This window comes from Polypterus senegalus, chromosome 1, assembly GCF_016835505.1.
Source record: "Polypterus senegalus isolate Bchr_013 chromosome 1, ASM1683550v1, whole genome shotgun sequence".
Lineage (NCBI taxonomy): Eukaryota > Metazoa > Chordata > Cladistia > Polypteriformes > Polypteridae > Polypterus > Polypterus senegalus.
In genome coordinates this window covers 27,617,267-27,637,218 of record NC_053154.1, presented here as the reverse complement: position 1 = coordinate 27,637,218, position 19,952 = coordinate 27,617,267, and the positions used below count along the sequence as shown (strand labels likewise).

General features: G+C 37.2%; 1 protein-coding gene across 1 annotated transcript in view; it reads right to left on the bottom strand.

Moving 5' to 3' along the window:
- The window catches only part of LOC120523645 (coiled-coil domain-containing protein 102A-like), a 40,086-nt gene extending 26,773 nt beyond the window's left edge, over nt 1-13,313 (bottom strand). The window contains exons 1-2 of the mRNA XM_039745159.1: nt 13,207-13,313; nt 8,981-9,863 (exon numbers count right to left, since the gene is read on the bottom strand). Coding sequence (XP_039601093.1) covers nt 8,981-9,859 — 879 coding nt within the window. The 5' untranslated portion in view covers nt 9,860-9,863; nt 13,207-13,313. The remainder of the gene's footprint in view (nt 1-8,980; nt 9,864-13,206) is intronic.
- Nucleotides 13,314-19,952: the final 6,639 nt, after the last annotated feature.

Sequence of the window (19,952 nt, the reverse complement as noted above, 5' to 3'; positions counted from 1 at the left end):
CACACCTGGCCATGGAAAAGCTTGCCAGTCAAATGTCCAAACACTTTTAAGCCCCTGTAAATGGAGCACCATGTATAAAAATGGCACATACAATATTTTTGTTAAACCCCCCTGAATTAATTCTGAATTTTTTTTATTTATTTCAAATCCATTGTGGTGGTGGTGTACAGAGTCAAAATTATGAACATTGTGTCACTGTCCAAATACTTATGGACCTATTTGTATATAGATTTTTGTCTTGGGTTTACTCAACAGGCCAAAGTTTTATAGTTTTCTTTTCCTTTTAAGACATTATTAAAATATTTTGGGACTTTAACTTTTTTGCAATTTGAGTTCTAAAAATACTGACTTTTTATGTGCCAATGCACTTTTCACGTTAAATCTTCAGTATTTTTGATTACTTTTTTCTACTCTTGTTTGCTTTTTTACTTTTTGATTGCTAACGTGTGTTAATATTAACCTTTGAGAAAATTAAAGTAGACAGGTGCTCACACAGAGATTCAGGAGGTGAATCAGGCTTTTAGAATTTTTGCAGATCAGCTACTTAGCTGAGATTTTCAGTGTTCTGATGGGGTCTCTCAGTACTTAAGTTTTGCACTGTCCTCTACATTTTGTCTTTGTGTTGTTCCTGTCATCCAGACAACTTAATGCCGTGTGCCACTAAACTGAGTGGTGATAAAGGGAATCTTAGGGAGTTAAATACTTCATAGTGGTATAATCTCTTTATTCTGTCTTTCTATTCCTGAAACAATTTAAGTGATTCAGCAGTACACTGTGTGCACAATTATTAGGCAAGTGAGTATTTTGACCATATCATCATCTTTAATGCGTATATTCCAACTCCAAGCTGTATTAACTTGAATGCTTATTGGATTTAAGCACGTCAGGTGATGTGTATTTGTGTAATGAGGGAGGGTGTGGCCTAAGGAGATCAACACCCTATATCAAGGTGTGCAGAATTATTAGGCAGCTAGTTTTCCTCGGGCAAAATGGGCCAAAAAAGAGATTTAACTGACTCTGAAAAGTCAAAAATTGTAAAAAGTCTTTCAGAGGGATGCAGCACTTTTGGAATTGCTAAGATATTGGTGTGTGATCACAGAACCATCAAACATTTTGTTGCAAATAGTCAACAGGGTCGCAAGAAACGTGTTGAGAACAAAAGACGCAAATTAGCTGCCAAAGATTTGAGAAGAATCAAACGTGAAGCTACCAGGAACCCATTATCCTCCAGTACTTTCATATTCCAGAGCTGCAACCTACCTGGAGTGCCCAGAAGTACAAGGTGTTCAGTGCTCAAAGACATGGCCAAGGTAAGGAGGGCTGAAACCCAACCACCACTGAACAAGAAACATAAGTTGAAACGTCAAAACTGGGCCAAGAAATATCTGAAGACAGATTTTTTCAAAGGTTTTATGGACCGATGAGATGAGAGTGACTCTTGATGGACCAGATGGATGGACCTGTGGATCAGTAATGGCACAGAGCTCCACTCCAACGTGGAGGTGGGGTACTGGTATGAGCTGGTATTTTTAAAGATGAGCTAGTTGGACCTTTTGCATTGAAGATGAACTCAAAATCAACTCCCAAACCTACTGCCAGTTTTTCGAAGACACTTTCTTCTTAACAGTGATACAGGAAAAAGACCATGATTTTTATGCAGGCCAATGCTCCATCACTTGCATCGAAGTTCTCCACTGCGTGGCCAGCCAGTAAAGGCCTTAAAGATGAAGGAATAATGACATGGCCCCCCTTCCTCATCTGACCTAAACCCTATCGAGAACTTGTGGGCACTTCTTAAACGCTAGATTTACGGGGGAGAAAAACAATACACCTCTCTGAAGAGTGTCTGGGAGGCTGTAGTCACTGCTCCACAAAAAGCTGATCGTCAACAGATCAAGAAACTGACAGACTCCATGAATGGAAAGGCTTATGACTGTTATTGGAAAGAAGGGTGGCTATATTGGTCATTGATTGATTGATTTATTTTTTGAAATGTCAGAGATGTTTATTTGTAAATTTTGAGGTGTTTGTTTATTATTCTCACTATAACAGATGAAAATAAACAAGTGAGATGGGAAAATTTTCATTTTTCCTTTAGTTGCATAATAAATCTGCACACTAATAGTTGCCTAATAATTGTGCGCACATATGTATTCCCCTGATGATGTTCACACTCACATTTCCGTTGTGAAACATTCAGGTTTCAGGTTTATTAACATTTTGGATTGACTGATAGCACTGTGTTTGTTCCATATTAAAATTAATCCTCAAAAATACAACTTGCCTAATAATTGTGCACACAGTGTATGTTTTTTATGAGTCGTGAATATTTAATTTTTTTTTTTTTTGCTCTTTTACCAATCAGCTCATATACGTTCTCACACAAATGTCAATCTCTGAAACTGTTATGTTGCAGCCAGGATGTGGTTCCCGGCCTATGTTTATTTTCATATCTTTTATCATTTTTGATTGTCCTGATGTATTATTTTTGGTTTTTATTCTCTTAATTATGTAAATTGTGCTGATATTGTTATGTTTATTTATTATTTACTATCTATTTATTATGTGTTCTCCTGTGTTCCTTGTAGTTTTTGGGTGGAACCCCCATTCAGCGTGAGAGAGCTTGAAAGGATCTTCAGAGAAGAATGGCAGAAAATTGACAAATTCAGTTGTGCAAGGCTTGTTACATCAAACCCAAAAGTCTTCAAGCTGGGATTACTGTGAAAGGGACTTTAACTAAGTACTGAGTAAAGGGTCAGAATACTTGTGTTAATATGACATTTGAAGTTTTTATTTTTTATAAAACCTTTAAAAAGTCTAAAATACTTTTATCATTTTGTCATTCTGTGATATTGAGTGTTGCTTGATGTACAGAAAATATAGAATTAAATGATTTTAGCAACATAGCAAAGTCTGCAACATAGCAAAATGCAGAAAAAGTGAAGGGGTCTAAATACTTTCTGAACCCAGAATGAAGCAAAATAGATTTGACACAGATGAAAACATAGCAGCCATCACTAACTACAAGGAATAGTACCTCATGTTATAGAGCAAGGGTGGTCAACTCTGATCCTGGGGATCCGCAGATTTTTGTTCCAACCCAGTTGCTTAATTAGAAGCCATTCCTCACCAATAAGAGATTGTATTTGATTTCAGGGCTTTTTAGTGTTTTAACTCTATCATGTCAGCTCATTCTTAAATCATAGATTTTTTTCCCTTCCTAATGATCCATGTATCATCCAAGTGATTTGAAACCTGAAACGGAAGAGTAGTTCTTCACTCTCTCTCCAGTTTCCTTCTGGGTACTTAATTAAACAGAATAGTGAATGATGAACACATACGGGTGGAAATGGAGGCAAGTTAGATGGACAACTGCTGGTTCCTTTGATATTTCATCTTATTGCTAATAAGGAGAAGTTAAAACAATTAATTCAGCTGTTCAAGACTAATGTAAGCAATCTTAACAAGCTAGACAACTAAAATGAAGCAATAAGTGCTTCACCATCAATAAATGATTTCTCATAAAGCAATTGGGTTGGAACAAAAACCTGCTGCAGCCCTCCAGGGCCGGTGTTGCTCAGCTCTGATTTAGAGGATTTGAGTCTTAAATAGCAAATAAATTAAATGAAGTTAATTAGTAGCAAAAACTAGTCACTAATTAAGAAAATAGAATGAAAACCTGTAGTCATCGTGGCTCTGCAGGATCGGAGTTGGCCACCTCTGCCATAGGGTTTGTCACCATTTTAAATTATTTTGTTCATTATTGTACATGTTTGGCCAGTTGCTGCTGGCAGGATGTTCAGCCATACAGTACGCTCACTCATAGGTGTGCAACTTGATTGGTAGCTAACTCTTCATTTGAGCAGTGAAAACCACTACTTGTAATTCCTACTATCCTAAATATGCATCCTAGTTGTACCACCTTGGGAGTGCAGGTGCATGGGAAATGGTGGGGGAAACTCTGAGCAGTCCCTCTGTACATATAGCATGCCTCAGTTCAGGGGTCAAACGTCAATTAATGATGACTGCTCAAAAACTGTAGGATGCTTAAAAACATTACAACATTAGAAACATTTAGACAAGAAGAGGCTATTCAGCACAAATGGAGGAAAATGTGATTCCCTGAGAGATATTGGTAAACTCATGAAAGTTATAAAATACTGAAAGGCCCTCTTTCATGAATTATAATTTGTATCAGGACCAATAGCAGCCAGGCTGAAGACAGAGATATGACATTAAGTTTTCTCAACGACAGCTATTATACCTGTGAACATATTTAACTTATACAAGAGTTAATAAATTATAGGTTTATTGAGTTCTTATTGGCACATGGTACAGTAAAATTCTTACTTACATGCTTTAATCAACATTACTGCAGTTGGATCATGCAAGAGCCATATGGATTTTGTCATATTGATGAATGATTAATTACTTTAGATTCTTTCTTTTATGATTTTTTTACATTTCATGCATTCTTTTAACAGCTGTGTCAAGCCAGATATGTAGGCTTCTTTCATGTATAATCCTAATTCAATATATTATAAAATATATATATATATATATATTGTGAAATAGGGCGGCCCAGACACACACAGGGGGACACCGTTTCAGCCATCACCACACGTTTATTCACAGTTCTACTATATACAAAGTCTTACGTGCACCGCCACCAAGCCCCACAGTCTTGGCTCTCAATAGCCACTTTCTTCTTCTCATACAAATCACACTTGGGCTTCTCCTCACCACCTCTGCACCGACCTCGTCTTCCTCCTCACCCGACTCCGGCCTTGATTGCAGGGCAGCGGCTCCTTAAATAGGCGGCTGATTGCTGACCGCACCCAACCACCTGTGACAATATATATATTTTTTTTGTTCTTTATTTCACCTTATACTATTTCTTGTATTAGGAAATTGTTCGTTTTCGCATACCCCTTGGGGTCAGAGCACAGGGTCAGCCATTGTAAAGCGCCAGTAAGGGTCTTGCTCAAAGGCACAACAGAGTAGGATCTCTTTTGGCAGTGATGGGGATTCGAACCGGCAACCTTCTGGATACTGGCATAGGGCCTAAGCCTCAGAGCCACCACTCTGCCCTTAAATTGTTATATTGTGTGTGTTCATAAAAATTACTGAAGGTGCTTCCTGACTCACTGCTATGAAAAAAACCCTACATGATATACCATTCAGCTCAACTTAATGTCTTGTTACTCACATTTTTGGCCCCATACACCCAAAACCCCCATTCATTTGTTGGAACATTTTATTCAGAAAGTTGCATCCTTCTGGTAAAGAATAAACCGATAGTTATCTTTAGCAAAAATGACCATAAGGGCTTAAGTAGTGTGTGCCACATAATTCAACCAAAGGGGTTCACTCCCTCATGAGATACAAAGGATAAAAGTTACTCCTTTTCACAAAAATTCCAAAAGATGGGGATTAGTAATATAAGCATGTGGAGTGTCATTTTATTCTATTTTGAGGTTGCTGATCATGAATATAATATTTTATTATTCGATTCTTTAACAGTGGTCATAGTCCTCTAACAAACACTCCTAGAATATTAAAAATGATACATTTCAAACCTAAGCACGTGGGGAATTGTTTCAGACTATGTTAAGGTTTCAAATATGACTTTATTTTTTATTTTTCATCTTTTACTAAGGATCTAGGCCTCTATGGACCTCTACCAGAGGGTGAAAAAATGAGAAATATCTGTTACAGCCGAGAATATTTAAACTTTAAACAGTTAGATTGAAGCACACATTTTAATATTTTAAATATATGATTCAATTATTCATGATTATTATGTACTTCTACCTCATTAAGTAAATCCTTACATTTCTTATGAACAGCCAGAATTAGGGCGGCTTGTGCTAATTCATACTTTTTGTTATTGTAATCTGAAGTCCTAGAAACCAGACATTATGAAAAACAACAATGTTCAAGCTCATATTTAGTTCAAGTTCATTTAGGATTTGGGTTAGTATTGTTAACATTGCTAATCGCAATCATAGATAAATGGAATAATTTACCAAGTAGTGTAGTAGCCAGCAATATTTTTGATACCTTTTATGTCTTTTCCTATGACAGAAGAAATTGAAACAAAATTTTGGCCTGTGCCTTTCATTACTGTTCATAGACACCCTTATATAATATAGGATATAATATAGTGTAAATGCTTAACTAGTCTATCGAAGAAAACAGTATTTTTTGTTTGTGAATGATCCTTCTATAAAAACATATTGTTTCTTTGGCTTAAATTGCAGAAAACATATTTTAGAGAGAATGCATGAAGGTATTTATGAAGCTGGCTGCTGTATGAGTGTGGGCTGTGAAAATTAACATTCATACCAGAATGGTGAAAATGGATTGTATAGGTTGACTGTAATTTATAACTTGTAATTTACATTTTCCATTGTTTCATTCATTTTCTTGCCAATTAAAGTCAAAGCCTATTCTAGCAGAAATCAGTGCTGGACAGGATGCCAGTTTGTGATGGGCACACTGACGCACACATGCATTTTATATACCGAAACCAGCATAGAGTTGCTATTCACCTTGTGTATACTTGGAAAATGGGGGCAAACTAAAATATTTGGGGGAGGTCACCATCGTCCACGGAACACGTTCTAAGAATTTGTAAATCATCACTTACGTTTCTTTCAGGAGCTGTTCACTATGGGTTTAATTGCATTAATAATAATAATAATAATAATAATAATAATAATATATCATTGTCATCTGTATTCTGGTCCTGGACTGCGTTTTGGTATGTGCTTATGAATGTTTACCATTTATCATTTGTAACTGGCAGATTCCAGCAGGTATGGATTAATAACATTACTTACTCCAGCAAGTATTTGCGACCCGAGTTTTCATAACGTTTTTAATCGCTCCCCCCTAACGTTTTTTTGAAAGGAGCCCACTAATACCAATTTGTTCTTTTTTAATTAATGATGTATATCATAGATGTATATTTTATTATACCTACTTAACTTTTATCGACATTTATCTAACTCTATTTATTTTTCTAGTATCAGAATGTAGTTTAAGTTAATTTGTTTTGGTTTCAATAGATGTGTTTTTCATATTTTCAATTCTTGTTTTCTTTTTTCACATCTTCGCGCCCCCCTTTTTGTTACTTCGCGCCCCTCTAGGGGGGCCCTCCCCACAGTTTGAGAACCACTGACTTACTCCATATCGATTTTCTAGACAAATTAGTGTGCTCAACTTCCTGATATGACTGTGTGGACAGACGCAGCTCCAAATCCATCATTACATTTGTTGATAATGCCACCATTGTAGCTCTAATCACCATTAATGATAAGGTGGCATACCAGTTCTCGCATTAGTATGTCATCATTTTTTAATGTCTTTACTTCTTAACATGCTCATCTGTTTTCACCAAACTCCAGGTGCACAATAGGGTCCATTCTTACTGACGGCTTTTAGTGAATTATGTAAAAAGTTAATGGGGAAATTTAACAATATCATGTTCATTTATGGTACAAAATACAGCAAAAAATATCGGCAAAAAGCTCAGTTATTAAATTATCTATTGGGTGAAGCAAAACTAGCAATTTTAAAGAGTCGAAATAATAAACAATCTGGGACAGGGGCCACTGATGCTGTCTTGATTTTCAAGATAAACATACGATCCAGAATAATAATGGAATATACGTATCATAAAATGATTAATATATTAGAGTTATTTAAAAATGTGTGGGGAATTAAAGGGATGCTTTGCTCAATTGAGGATGGAGAACTAAAAATGAATGTATGAGACATTAGTTAAGTTTTCTGTATTTGTATTTTGTTTTCTTAGGATGATGTTAGTATCTATCAGGTATTGTGTGCTGTGGAGGGGGGTGAACTGGTGCTCAACTGGGAATGAAAAGAAAGTGGTGGGCATCAACAACATGCTTTTATTAATGTGCGGAGTAGGAGGAGTGTAAAGGGGGAGTAGTGGTGGTCTTTGTGTTATAATGAAATATTAATTTTTTGAATTTCTTATTAATGTGCGGAGTAGGAGGAGTGTAAAGGGGGAGTAATGGTGGTCTGATATATTTGGCCCTTTTTGTTATATTCTGAAAAATTGGGCTTGTTTGGTTTTTAACTGTGTATATTGTTAATATTTTCAATTTTTATGTTCACAATAAAGGTTTTTTTAAAAAAAAAAAAAATTCTTACTGACAGCAAAACATCCTGGTGCAACAATTGATGTTCTCAGAACTGTAAAGCACTACAGGGTGTGTCATTTTCAGGACATAACTGTTTTAAGACACACTTTCTTAGCAAGGTAAGCAGTACTCTTAAAGATCTCAACAATTCTTCACAGCCACTCCATACCAGCCTACCTATCAAGGGTCATTAGCACTCCCACCACTCGATTCAACAACAGTTTTTAATCACCTGTTACAAGGCTACTCAACAGCCATTCATATTGACAACTGCATGAGTGTTTCTTGTGTTGTATGATGTTGTATTTGTTGTAAACTTGTTCTGAAACAGGTTTTAATCTTTTCAAATATGTTTTGTTCCAATTTTCCACTTTTAAATATTCTTGTTTAATTTTAGCATTTTGTTTCTGATGTACCATTTTGTTGCTGCCAACACTATTGTGCATCTGTTTTCAATGGCTGCAAGTATATACGTTGTTTGTGTTTAATATCATGTATTTTGAGTCCTGTTGTCGGTAATTTTAGAACAATTTGCCCAGGGTTAGTTTTCACCTTGTGCCTGATGCTTCTGGGATAGACGCCAGCCCCTGTAAAACATTACCAGACAAAGCCAATACAAGAGATGAGAGAATGGATGGGCCTTTGTAACAGTGTTTATCATGCTAGGCTTGGGAGTTGAACGCCACCATAATAATTAGTAGAATTTAACAGAATACCATCAGGCAGATATACTTAATGTTATTTAAGTACAAGCTAAAATAATATTATGGGTAAATAGCAGATATTTCATTAAAAAAACATACCCTTTCTGTACTAATATGCCTTTCAGGAAAGTTGATTCCAGTGTCTTCTGGCGTCAACTTAGAGTCAGACTGTAATCCGTTATCCGACACTGTTATTTTAGGGTCTGCGTTCCAAAGCCTATAAGTTTCCTCAATGAGTGCCTTTTCCGTTATCTCTGGTTCTTGACAATTTGTTTTATTTTTCCATTCTCCTGAGCTTGACAGATCCTGTTCTTGGTGGTCAGTTATTTGCAGCCTTTGCTTTACCCATAAATTGGCCTTGTCTTCTGATACCCTGATAAGCTTGAGCTCCACTTCATTTCCCATTCTTTCACTTTCACTTCTACAATCAGTCTCTTGAACACCCAGCCTCAAACTGTTGCCCCTACTTTCCTTTTCTCTGTTATTTATTACATAGTCCTTTGAGCCTTCTGGCTCCCAGCTCACATTTTCAATGCTTTTTTCTTTCCTCCCCATTTCCTTCATATTTTCCATGCAATTTTTATTTGGCCTTCGCCTTTCATTCTCATCTCTATTTTGTTTCCCTTCATGCACTGGATCTTCTTGCTCTTCACCTTCTTTCTTCAGGACACACTCAGATCGCAGTTGCTCCAGCTCTTTGGTCAGCTGATCGACCCTCTGCTTAAGCAATCTCTTTTCATGTACAACCTTTGATTTCTCAGCATTGGCATGGCACCACTTTTCCCGCCACTTGGCTGTGCAGTCTGCCCACCAGTGAACGCTCTTCTCCAGCTGGCATACCAGAGCTTGACAACTCCGTAACTCCTCGAGGGAACAGGATGAGTTGCTTCCATTGCGGTTTCCTTCTCGCTGTCCTTCCTCTCTCACTTGTTCATTAGGCTGGGAATACTTTGTGACACCAGATGGCTTGTGGCTCATTGATCTACAACGGATGAAGAAAACCCAAAACTTACTAACACATACAGATTATTCATGTTTTGCATGTATTAATTTATTGAATGCAAAATTCTGTCTTGCTAGCTGCTGTGCTTCAGGCTTACTCTGCAGGGCCCTGTTTTCCCATTTATTTTTAAACCTAGCAGCCTAATTTTAAATTAGGAAGCATGAATGAGGTGCTACCTGCTATTGGCAAAAATGTAACAGAATAAGTCTTAATATTAAACAATACATCAGATCTGCTTCTGATCCAGTACATAGAGCTAATTAACAGAAATGGACATTAAGTTAGGCTTTATTTACTCAGTAGATTTTAAGCCCGTTACAATAACGGGCGCTAGAACAGTATTGCATAAACATTATTAGGATGTTGGAAATTGTTGATGTTTACTTGCTGAGCTGACCGTTCTTTCAGGAGATGTTGCTTATATACGATTTGAGTATCTGTATCTTTTGTCCTACTTGACGTGTCCTTTTTCTTTGGGTGGCATGTTGTTAGTAGATAGTTAGTAAAGATGCACGGGGCAGTATGCGTGGCGTCTCCTCAGCAATTGATTTTATGTGCGCGGCCACGACTACCCAATCAGCACTCTCCCCAGCAATGCTGTCCTTTATTTGCTTATCATGCGCGGCCGCGGCTACGCCATTCACTGTGTGCTCAGCTTCCAGTGTGTGTGTGTTCACGATGCTGGTCGTGCGTGTCGCACCGAGCCTTGCGCATGAGCACTTCACCAAAAGACACACACACGGACACCTGGACGCACACAGGGGTTTTATTAAAGAGGATGATATTTGTTGCACAAGAGTAACCCTCCCCATTTATCCGGGCTTGGGACCGGCACAAAGAAACACACTGGGTTGTGCATCCCCTGTGGCTGGGTTCATAGAATGCATTTACATGCACTTCAATAAACAGGTTAATCACAGAAACCCATTTTCTAAAGTGACATTCATCCATCCCTCCATTATCCAACCCGTTATATCCTAACTACAGGGTCACGGGGGTCTGCTGGAGCCAATCCCAGAAAGACTCAAAATGGTCTTAGGCAACATCCACATTACTACATCTTCATTTGAAGACACAGAACATAACAACTTTTATTTCTGTAGCACATTTTCACACAAACAATGTAGTTCAAAGAAGAAGTTACACACGTTGAAAATCAAATTAAAGTTAGATAAGAATAATGATGGACAAATACGTAGTTTACAATAAATAAATAATTCATACTTACATAAGATAAGATATATAGTTAAGTGAAACTGAATCCTTAATGAAGAGATCACTTCCCAGGTCCTGTGTGGTAACACTTTGCATAGTGAGAAAATGCTATATAAGTGTAAAGAATTATTATGATTATTATTATTATTAAATAATAATAATAACAATAATAATAATAATAATAATAATAATAATAATAATAATAATAATAAGTGGTAGTGCTGCTGCCTCGCAGTTAGGAGACCCAGGTTCGCCTCCCAGGTCCTCCCTGTGTGGAGTTTGCATGTTCTCCCCATGTCTGTGTGGGTTTCCTCCGGGTACTCCGGTTTCCTCCCACAGTCCAAAGACATGCAGGTTAGGCACACTGGAAATCCTAACGTGTCCCTAGTGTGTGCTGGGTGGGTGTGTGTGTGTGCCCTGCGGTGGGCTGGTACCCTGCCTGGGGTGTTTTCCTGCCTTGCGCCTTGTGCTGGCTGGGATTGGCTCCAGCAGACCCCCGTGACCCTGTGTTAGGATATAGTGGGTTGGAAAATGACTGACTGACTGACTAATAATAATTATAATAATATATAGAATTGTTTTTCAGTCTCTAAATGACTTTAAGCCCATTCTACTCTATCAAATGCTTTTCCTGCTTCCAGAGGCAATAAGACTTGTGGAAGGTGAGATACTGTACTGTACGGTACTGTGGTGTATAAAAAAATAGATGTCTGAATTATGATGTGTATAGAGATGTAATTTATAACATTCTTAAAATATTTAGCTATTATTTTTTGTTGACTAAATTTGATTCCATTGGTGTTTTTCATCTTTACAATTCAATTTCACGTTTTTGTATTTGTGGAGCTAAAGTTTTATTAGCCTTTTTCTATATGGTTATAATAAAAATAATAAGATTAATTGCTTAATTTCTCTTTCTGTCAGAAGACCAGATTTTATTTTAATGACAACCATTTTATACACAATATCACTAGAAGTGTTTGCATATTTTATCAATCTTGGAAATACCAGTAAATAATTCTAATGTCCTTTTGCTTGTATTTTGCAATTTTATTTGCAGGACATACATTTAAAGTAAGTTGTTCCCTTAAGTAGTTTTTCTCATAGTGGCCCCACAGACATATCTTGTGTTCACTTGGTCTCCATTAATAAAAATATCAGTTTGTAAGGAAGTTTACACCCCTAAAATTATAATAAATTGCGTCTGTAGTGATTTAAAAATCCAAAATAATACAGAAATGGTCCAAGATAACAATTGGACCATCACTGCAATAATTTAAGAAACACATTTTTTTTAGTAAAATGGAACATTTGTGGATAGATGTGGTGTCCTATTTAAAAAATAAAAAAAGAATATTGCTTCAAATAAAAAGCAGAGAAATCTTCACAGGTTCATGAGGTTATGATGCTTCCTGTAGAATAAGATTATTGGAACAGTTCGGATAATGGCATGACAGATGTTTTTGACCTGTCTACAAAAAGAGTTCCATTTTCGCAAACCTGTTAACCCAGGGCTGTGTCATGGAGCCGCTGGAGCCTGTCCCAGCAAGCACTGGGCACAAGGCAGAAGCTGGACAGGGCCCAGGATAAAAAGGGATTCATACACAATTTAAATTGTGAAGCTCAGTTTTAATGTACAGACACAAATTCGCCCCTATAGAAAGCTTTGGTTTTATGTACATTTCATGTTAACTGTCATCAAGGATCTGTCAGCACTGAACTTCTTTGGAGTTATGTACAGCTCTGTGTGGAGTGCGTATGCAGCTTCTATTAATGACTGTTTAAACCGGGCACTTCTCTTATCAGCTGCATTCCTTAGACTCAACTGTGACCTTTGAAAAAAAGTGTACAGTGCTCAAAATAGCTCTACTTTCACTAAATAAGAGAAGACGTTCACTTTTTCTAAGTTTTTAAACTTTACCAATTTTGTGTTATGAAAGTTAAACCTTTAATACCTGCCATTGTCTTCACAAGTATTTATTATTAAATATTAGCACATTACCAAAGCTCATATCTAAAAAATCCCAAAATATTTATTCATCCCTGAAGTCAAAATTAGTCAAAAAAGGCTAAATGACTTGAATAAGACATAAAATAGCTGTATTACCTTTGATTATGGGAAATTCAACAGTCCTTTCACTTTCTCTGGGCTGCAATGGCTGAGTCAACTGATTGCATAAGGAAGCCCTGACAGACCTGCTTTGTGGGCGGTTTGTTTTCTGGTCAGGTGGAGAATGTCAGCAGGTGTGTAATGTGACACGAAGCGGGGGTGTGTGTGTGTGTGTGTGTGTGTCTCTTCTCCTTGGCACATGTACAGTCATTGATATTATACAACAGACAGATACAGAAAGTAAACTAAAAACTGCAAAACCAGTGACATGATTAATATTATTTTATTTGAAAATTCAATATCTAATCATCTGTATGTAAACTTGTATTAAGACAATATTAATAAAGAAAGTGCAAATAATGTTGGGGTAGATAGATAGATAGATAGATAGATAGATAGATAGATAGATAGATAGATAGATACTAAACTATTTTATAAAATGATATATGTACTTATTTTTTGAAATGTAGATCTACTGTGTCCCTCTATACTTCCTGGCTTCACAAAACTGCAAAACCAGTGACATGATTAATATTATTTTATTTGAAAATTCAATATCTAATCATCTGTATGTAAACTTGTATTAAGACAATATTAATAAAGAAAGTGCAAATAATGTTGGGGTAGATAGATAGATAGATAGATAGATAGATAGATAGATAGATAGATACTAAACTATTTTATAAAATGATATATGTACTTATTTTTTGAAATGTAGATCTACTGTGTCCCTCTATACTTCCTGGCTTCACAAAACTGCAAAACCAGTGACATGATTAATATTATTTTATTTGAAAATTCAATATCTAATCATCTGTATGTAAACTTGTATTAAGACAATATTAATAAAGAAAGTGCAAATAATGTTGGGGTAGATAGATAGATAGATAGATAGATAGATAGATAGATAGATAGATAGATAGATAGATAGATAGATAGATAGATAGATACTAAACTATTTTATAAAATGATATATGTACTTATTTTTTGAAATGTAGATCTACTGTGTCCCTCTATACTTCCTGGCTTCACATTGTACTCTCTACAATACAACAGGAATGTAAAGACCTAACGTTCTTCTCTGAAAAGCAATATGCAAATACAGTATGTGCTTATGTAGGCAGTTAAGGTCGCAAGGGTTTAAATGAGCCAAGGTATGAAAATGTAATGAAACATAAGAATACAAGGCAATCACTGGGGCTTTTTTTCCCTGGTAAGTTTTATGGAGCGTGTAGGAGTGTGTAGGTTTGTAAACTATTCGCAGTCATCTGTTTGCCACTTATTGAGTCCGTGTGTGGGTGGCCAGGTTCTGCACCCTTATGAGTTTTATGAGAAAGCTTTTTCAATACAGAATCAGACACACATTGATATACTGTACATAAATTGAAACATAGCTGGCCTTAAAATTAAAAAAAAAAAAAAAAGAATGCTGTTATTCATTTAATTTTAATATAACTAAATACATTTAAATAGACAAAGTTGCATTGAAACTCCGTTTTGTGTGTGCATGTATATGTATGATACCCAATCCTGATCTGGCTCTTGCCTTGTGCCCAGTGCTAGGCATTGACTCCATCCATCCATCTACCCATCCATTTTCTACCCCGCTGAATCCGAATAGGGTCACGGGGGTCTGCTGGAGCCAATCCCAGCCAACACAGGGCACAAGGCAGAAACCAATCCTGAGCAGGGTGCCAACCCACTGCAGGACACACACAAACACACCCACACACCAAGCACACACTAGGGCCAATGTAGAATCGCCAATCCACCATGTCTTTGGATTGTGGGAGAAAACCAGAGCGCCCGGAGGAAACCCACGCAGACACGGGGAGAACATGCAAACTCCACGCAGGGAGGACCTGGGAAGTGAACCCGGGTCTCCTAATTGCGAGGCAGCAGCACTACCACTGCGCCACCGTGCCGCCCCATTGACTCCACTACCCTGAAATTCATAACTGGGTTAGAAAATGGATTTCTGGAACCAAACAGAATAACTAAGGATGTCTTCTGTAAAAAAACATATGTCTACTAAGGACAGATACAGAGGAACTGTATTGTGTAGTGGTCATCTACTAGGCTTTGGGGGATAGTGGTCAGAGCACTGAACTTAAACACCCAAGGTGGTCTCCATTTACTTTGCTGTACTACTCACTACTCAGCTACATCTGCTCCAGCTATAAAGAAAACATGACTGTAAGGCAACTTCAGACATATAAAAATATGTATTACCCAAATAATCAAGATGAACAGTTTGAAAGGAGAATAAAAAAGAGTGATAACAAAGGAAATTTATGACTACATATGATGTCAATTATTCACGTATTTGGGGCATCATCAAATTCAGCACCCGTTGGACCTGCGATTTCATTCATGGCTTTCAGAAGACAAGAAGATCATTTCATGTGCTTCCTCTTTTAATTTTCTGTTGCTTGAACTTCAGGGTCACTTAAGAAATAGAGATTTCTGATTCCTGTCTAATACCTGAAGTTGTCATTTCAATGGGGAAGCTGCAGACCAGCATGAAATAGTGAGCATAAAATTAGATTTCTGTTTATTTTTTCTTTTTGAATTAAGGATTGATATGTTACTTCAAAAACTGCATGAAATATACTAAAAAGGCGTACATAAAAAAATCACTATTTGTAATTATTTTTTTAAACATGCTTTGTCACAGTCTACTTGAAATATTCACCTTGTTTCGCTGTTATAACGGGTACTGGTATGCCCCTGACACTCTGACACAACACCCATATAATGTTAATTGGCAACACTCTGCCAGATGAGACTGGGCTCTGAAATGGAGTGACACCTGATTTCACCAAAATAGACGCTTGCAGTCCCAATTCTTTCCAATGAATTCAGCAGGTTCAGTCACAGATATATGCACATTTGTCATAATATAAAGAAAAACAATTCAAATGAACTTGACATCCAAGCTGTTCCATATCATTAAATTACAGCATGTATTGACAGTTAAGTGTACTGATTATGTCAAAGTAGTTATTAGTACATAAGAACATAACAAATGTGACAAATGCGAGGGTACCATTCAGCCCACCAGTTTAATTTGTTTAGCTAATAGCTTAGCCATCCCCAATATCTCATCCAGATACTTCTTGAAGGCTGTCAAGGTGTCTACTATTGTAAAGGCAATTTATGACATATACAATATATTGCCAAACGTATGTGGACACCCTTCCAAATGATTGAGCTCAGGTGTTTCATTGTTAACATGAACATAAAATCAACCACCCAGCCGTGAAATCTCCATTTACAACTTGGCAGTGGAATGGGTGAGGAGCTCAGTGACTTTAAAAGAGGTACTGTTATAGGATACCATTTTTGCCACAAGTCATTATGTGAAATGTCTGCACTGCTAGATCTGCCCTGGTCAACTCTCATTGTTATTATTGTGAAGTGGAAGCAACAACAGGTCAACTACGAAGTGGAAGACCACACAAACTCAGGGGCAGCTCCATTTTAATGCACATGGTTTTGGAATGGGATGCCCAACAAGCTTATATAGTTGTGAAGGGCAGGTGTCCACCATCATTTTGCCATGCAGTGTATTAAATGCAACGGTTACGTTTAATTTGTATTTTATCGTAAAAATGAATGCATAACATTTCCGAAAAATACACATTTATGGTCAATTGGCTAGACGGGCGGTAAGATTGTCCAGTGCTTAGTATTGTTGATTTAGTGATTCACAGCGTCACGTAATAAAAATCTTAAGTCTGCACGTTGTCCTTGTCAAACTTACGCGTTCTTTTCGTGCCCGCGTCGGTTCCTCCCACCTACCACATCATTAAAATCTTGCAGGTTAGGTTTTTGACTGACCCCACCCAGGTATATGACTGCAGGCGTGAATGGTAGCGTCCCTTGACTGGCGACTTGTTCCCTGGAGATGACCTGTCATACAAGGCAAGTCATCTGCGTGTGCGGGCGTGCGGGTGACTGTCCGGTTAGAGCGAAACGTAAAAGTACAATAAACGGAATGCTGTAACTGCTGTATCCTGGCGCTCCGGGGGTCCACGTGCCCCACTACTCGATTACGCGGGGTTGACAATGGTGTGTTAATATTGTGGAACTACTAGCACTTCTCAGGCAGCTGAATCAGGCACACGTTAACAAGTGACGGAGTTTTCTATTTGGCACATTATGTGCAAGACGTCGACATACAGCAATTCTGCTTCTGTGATCAACTAATAAGCGTACAAATTAAGCAGATACAGAACAAAAAGCTCACTGTGTCGGAATTGTATCATTCACGAGCTTCGTTAAATAACAAAAGTACAAAGGTCATTTTTTAAATGAATGTTCATTTCTTAATGTTATTTTTTGATGTTTCCCGGTAATTGACTACTAATTTGCCTTTATTATGCTATTAAATAAACAGTTTTGTAAAACGAATTAATGAATAATACTAAATTTTGCATTCATGTCCAGTGGAGTGTGTGAGGTACACATTTCGTATGTCTTAGCATAATGTATTTACAACATTGTCTTTCTCGAAAATAGGGCATGATCGGCATTTGACAGATCACTCAAAAGTCGTGATCAAGCAGGCCACCTCCGCTAAAAAAGAGAAACACTTCAGCGTTAAATCCGTGACTTTTGGGAGGTTCCTCCATGGTTTTACAGCGCCACTGTGTGCTCATTACGGGAGGGACTTGCACAGAATTCATGCACGAATACACGGTTGATCAACTATTAGTATTCTTTTTTATTCGTTTTATTTACGTCAATGTAGCCTTTCAACAACCTAACTTATGGAAAATCTATCTATCTATCTATCTATCTATCTATCTATCTATCTATCTATCTATCTATCTATCTATCTATCCTGCAAAGGCATTAACCAAGAAAAACATTTTTCCTTCTACAGTGCATAAAGTAATTGAACCCCTCCACTTTTTCATATTTTCCACTGTTGTATTTTATTGCTGAAATCGTTTTAACTTTTCTCTCTACACATAAAGCAAAACTTCGTACCCAAGATTTAACAAAGCGAAAACGGGATCTGACAATTTTTTTCATATGTATTAAAATTTAAAAAAAAAATGAAATACCAGAGTGATAAAAGCATTCAGACCTTTTACGATGATACCTGAAATTTATCTCACGTTAATCCCATTCTTTTGATTATCATGGAGCTATTTCTACACCTCTTTTGGAAACTACCTGTGGTTAATTCACATGACTACACATGATTAAGAAAGGCACAAAACTGTTTATAGAAGGTCACACAGCTGACAATGTTTCATCAGAGCAAAAATCAAACCATGAGGTCAAAGGAACTACCCACAGAGCTTAGAGGCAGGATTGTGTCAAGGCAGAGATGTGGGGAAGGTAACAAAAAATTCTCTACAGCATTGAAGATTCTCAATAGCCTTCATACTTTCTAAATGGTGCCGTTTGTAACAACCCTGACTCTTCCTAGATATGGTCACATATCCAAACTGAACAACTGAGTGAGAAGAACCTTGATAAGTGTGGTGACCAAGAACATGATAGTCATTCTGGCTGAGCTCTAGAGAACACATGTGAAGATGGGGGGATTTTCCAGAGGTACAACCATCATTCCCTCATTCAAGGTATTATGGAAGAGTGGCCAGACAGAAGCCTCTCCTCAGTAAAAGATACATGGAAGCCAACTTGGAGTTTGTATAAAAGCACCTAAAGAGCTCTGAAACTTGGAGATACAAAATTATGTGATCTCATGAAATCAAGATTAGCATCACGTATTGAGGAAACCAGGCACTGGTGCAATACCATACCAAAGGTGAAGCATGGTGATGGCCAGAGACATCTCTACCATTAAAGCAAAGTAGGCAATTACCTAGCGTGGCAAAGCGGCAGCATTTTGTCATCCCATACAAACTCTATCACGTCAGATCCTAGAAGACTCTAGGCTGTAGTTGTTGCCAAAGGTAGTTCAAATTAGTACTAAGTAAAGTGTCAGAGTATGGTGCCAGTGTGATATTTAAGTTATTTATTTTGAAGAAATTTGTAAAAATTTCTAAAATCCTGTTTTTGCTTTGTCATTCTGCAGTATGAAGTGTTGATTAATGTGGGGAAGATTATAACACAAGGCTGCTGCATAGTACAACATGAAAAAAGTGAAGGGGTATGAATACTTTCTGAGCCCACTGTATTTATCTAGACAATAAGTATATATTTGTATATATGTAAACACAATACCTGTATAACTATAAGTAGCAAGAATATCATGTGTTTACCATAAAGTTTTTGCTATGTTGTGAGATGGCTAAAACACCATAGGTTTGCTTCCCAATCCTCTTCTTGAGGCCCTCCAGTTATTCTATGGATTGGTTAAATTCTACTAACAGTATACAATTTCGATTATGATGTAGTGATCAGCCTAACCAGGTGTGCTAGTGGTGACATTTAACAAATCAATGGGTGTATTGGCTGGTGAAAAAAAGACTGCTGGACTTTTGGAAGTAGATGTTTGGAAATGACAAGCATACATTAAAACCTACCTAGAGATGAGGTCTACAGATGGAAAACTAGCAGTATTAGAGGCTGCCTGCAAGCTCTGGCAAGCCACACACAACATGTGTTTTATAAAGAAGCTTTTGTCTAGCTGACACCTTTATACAAGGCAACTTACAACGTCTGAGATGCAGCTGGTTACATTTTGTGAATTACCCCTTGGGATTAATAAAGTATCTATCTATCTATCTATCTATCTATCTATCTATCTATCTATCTAT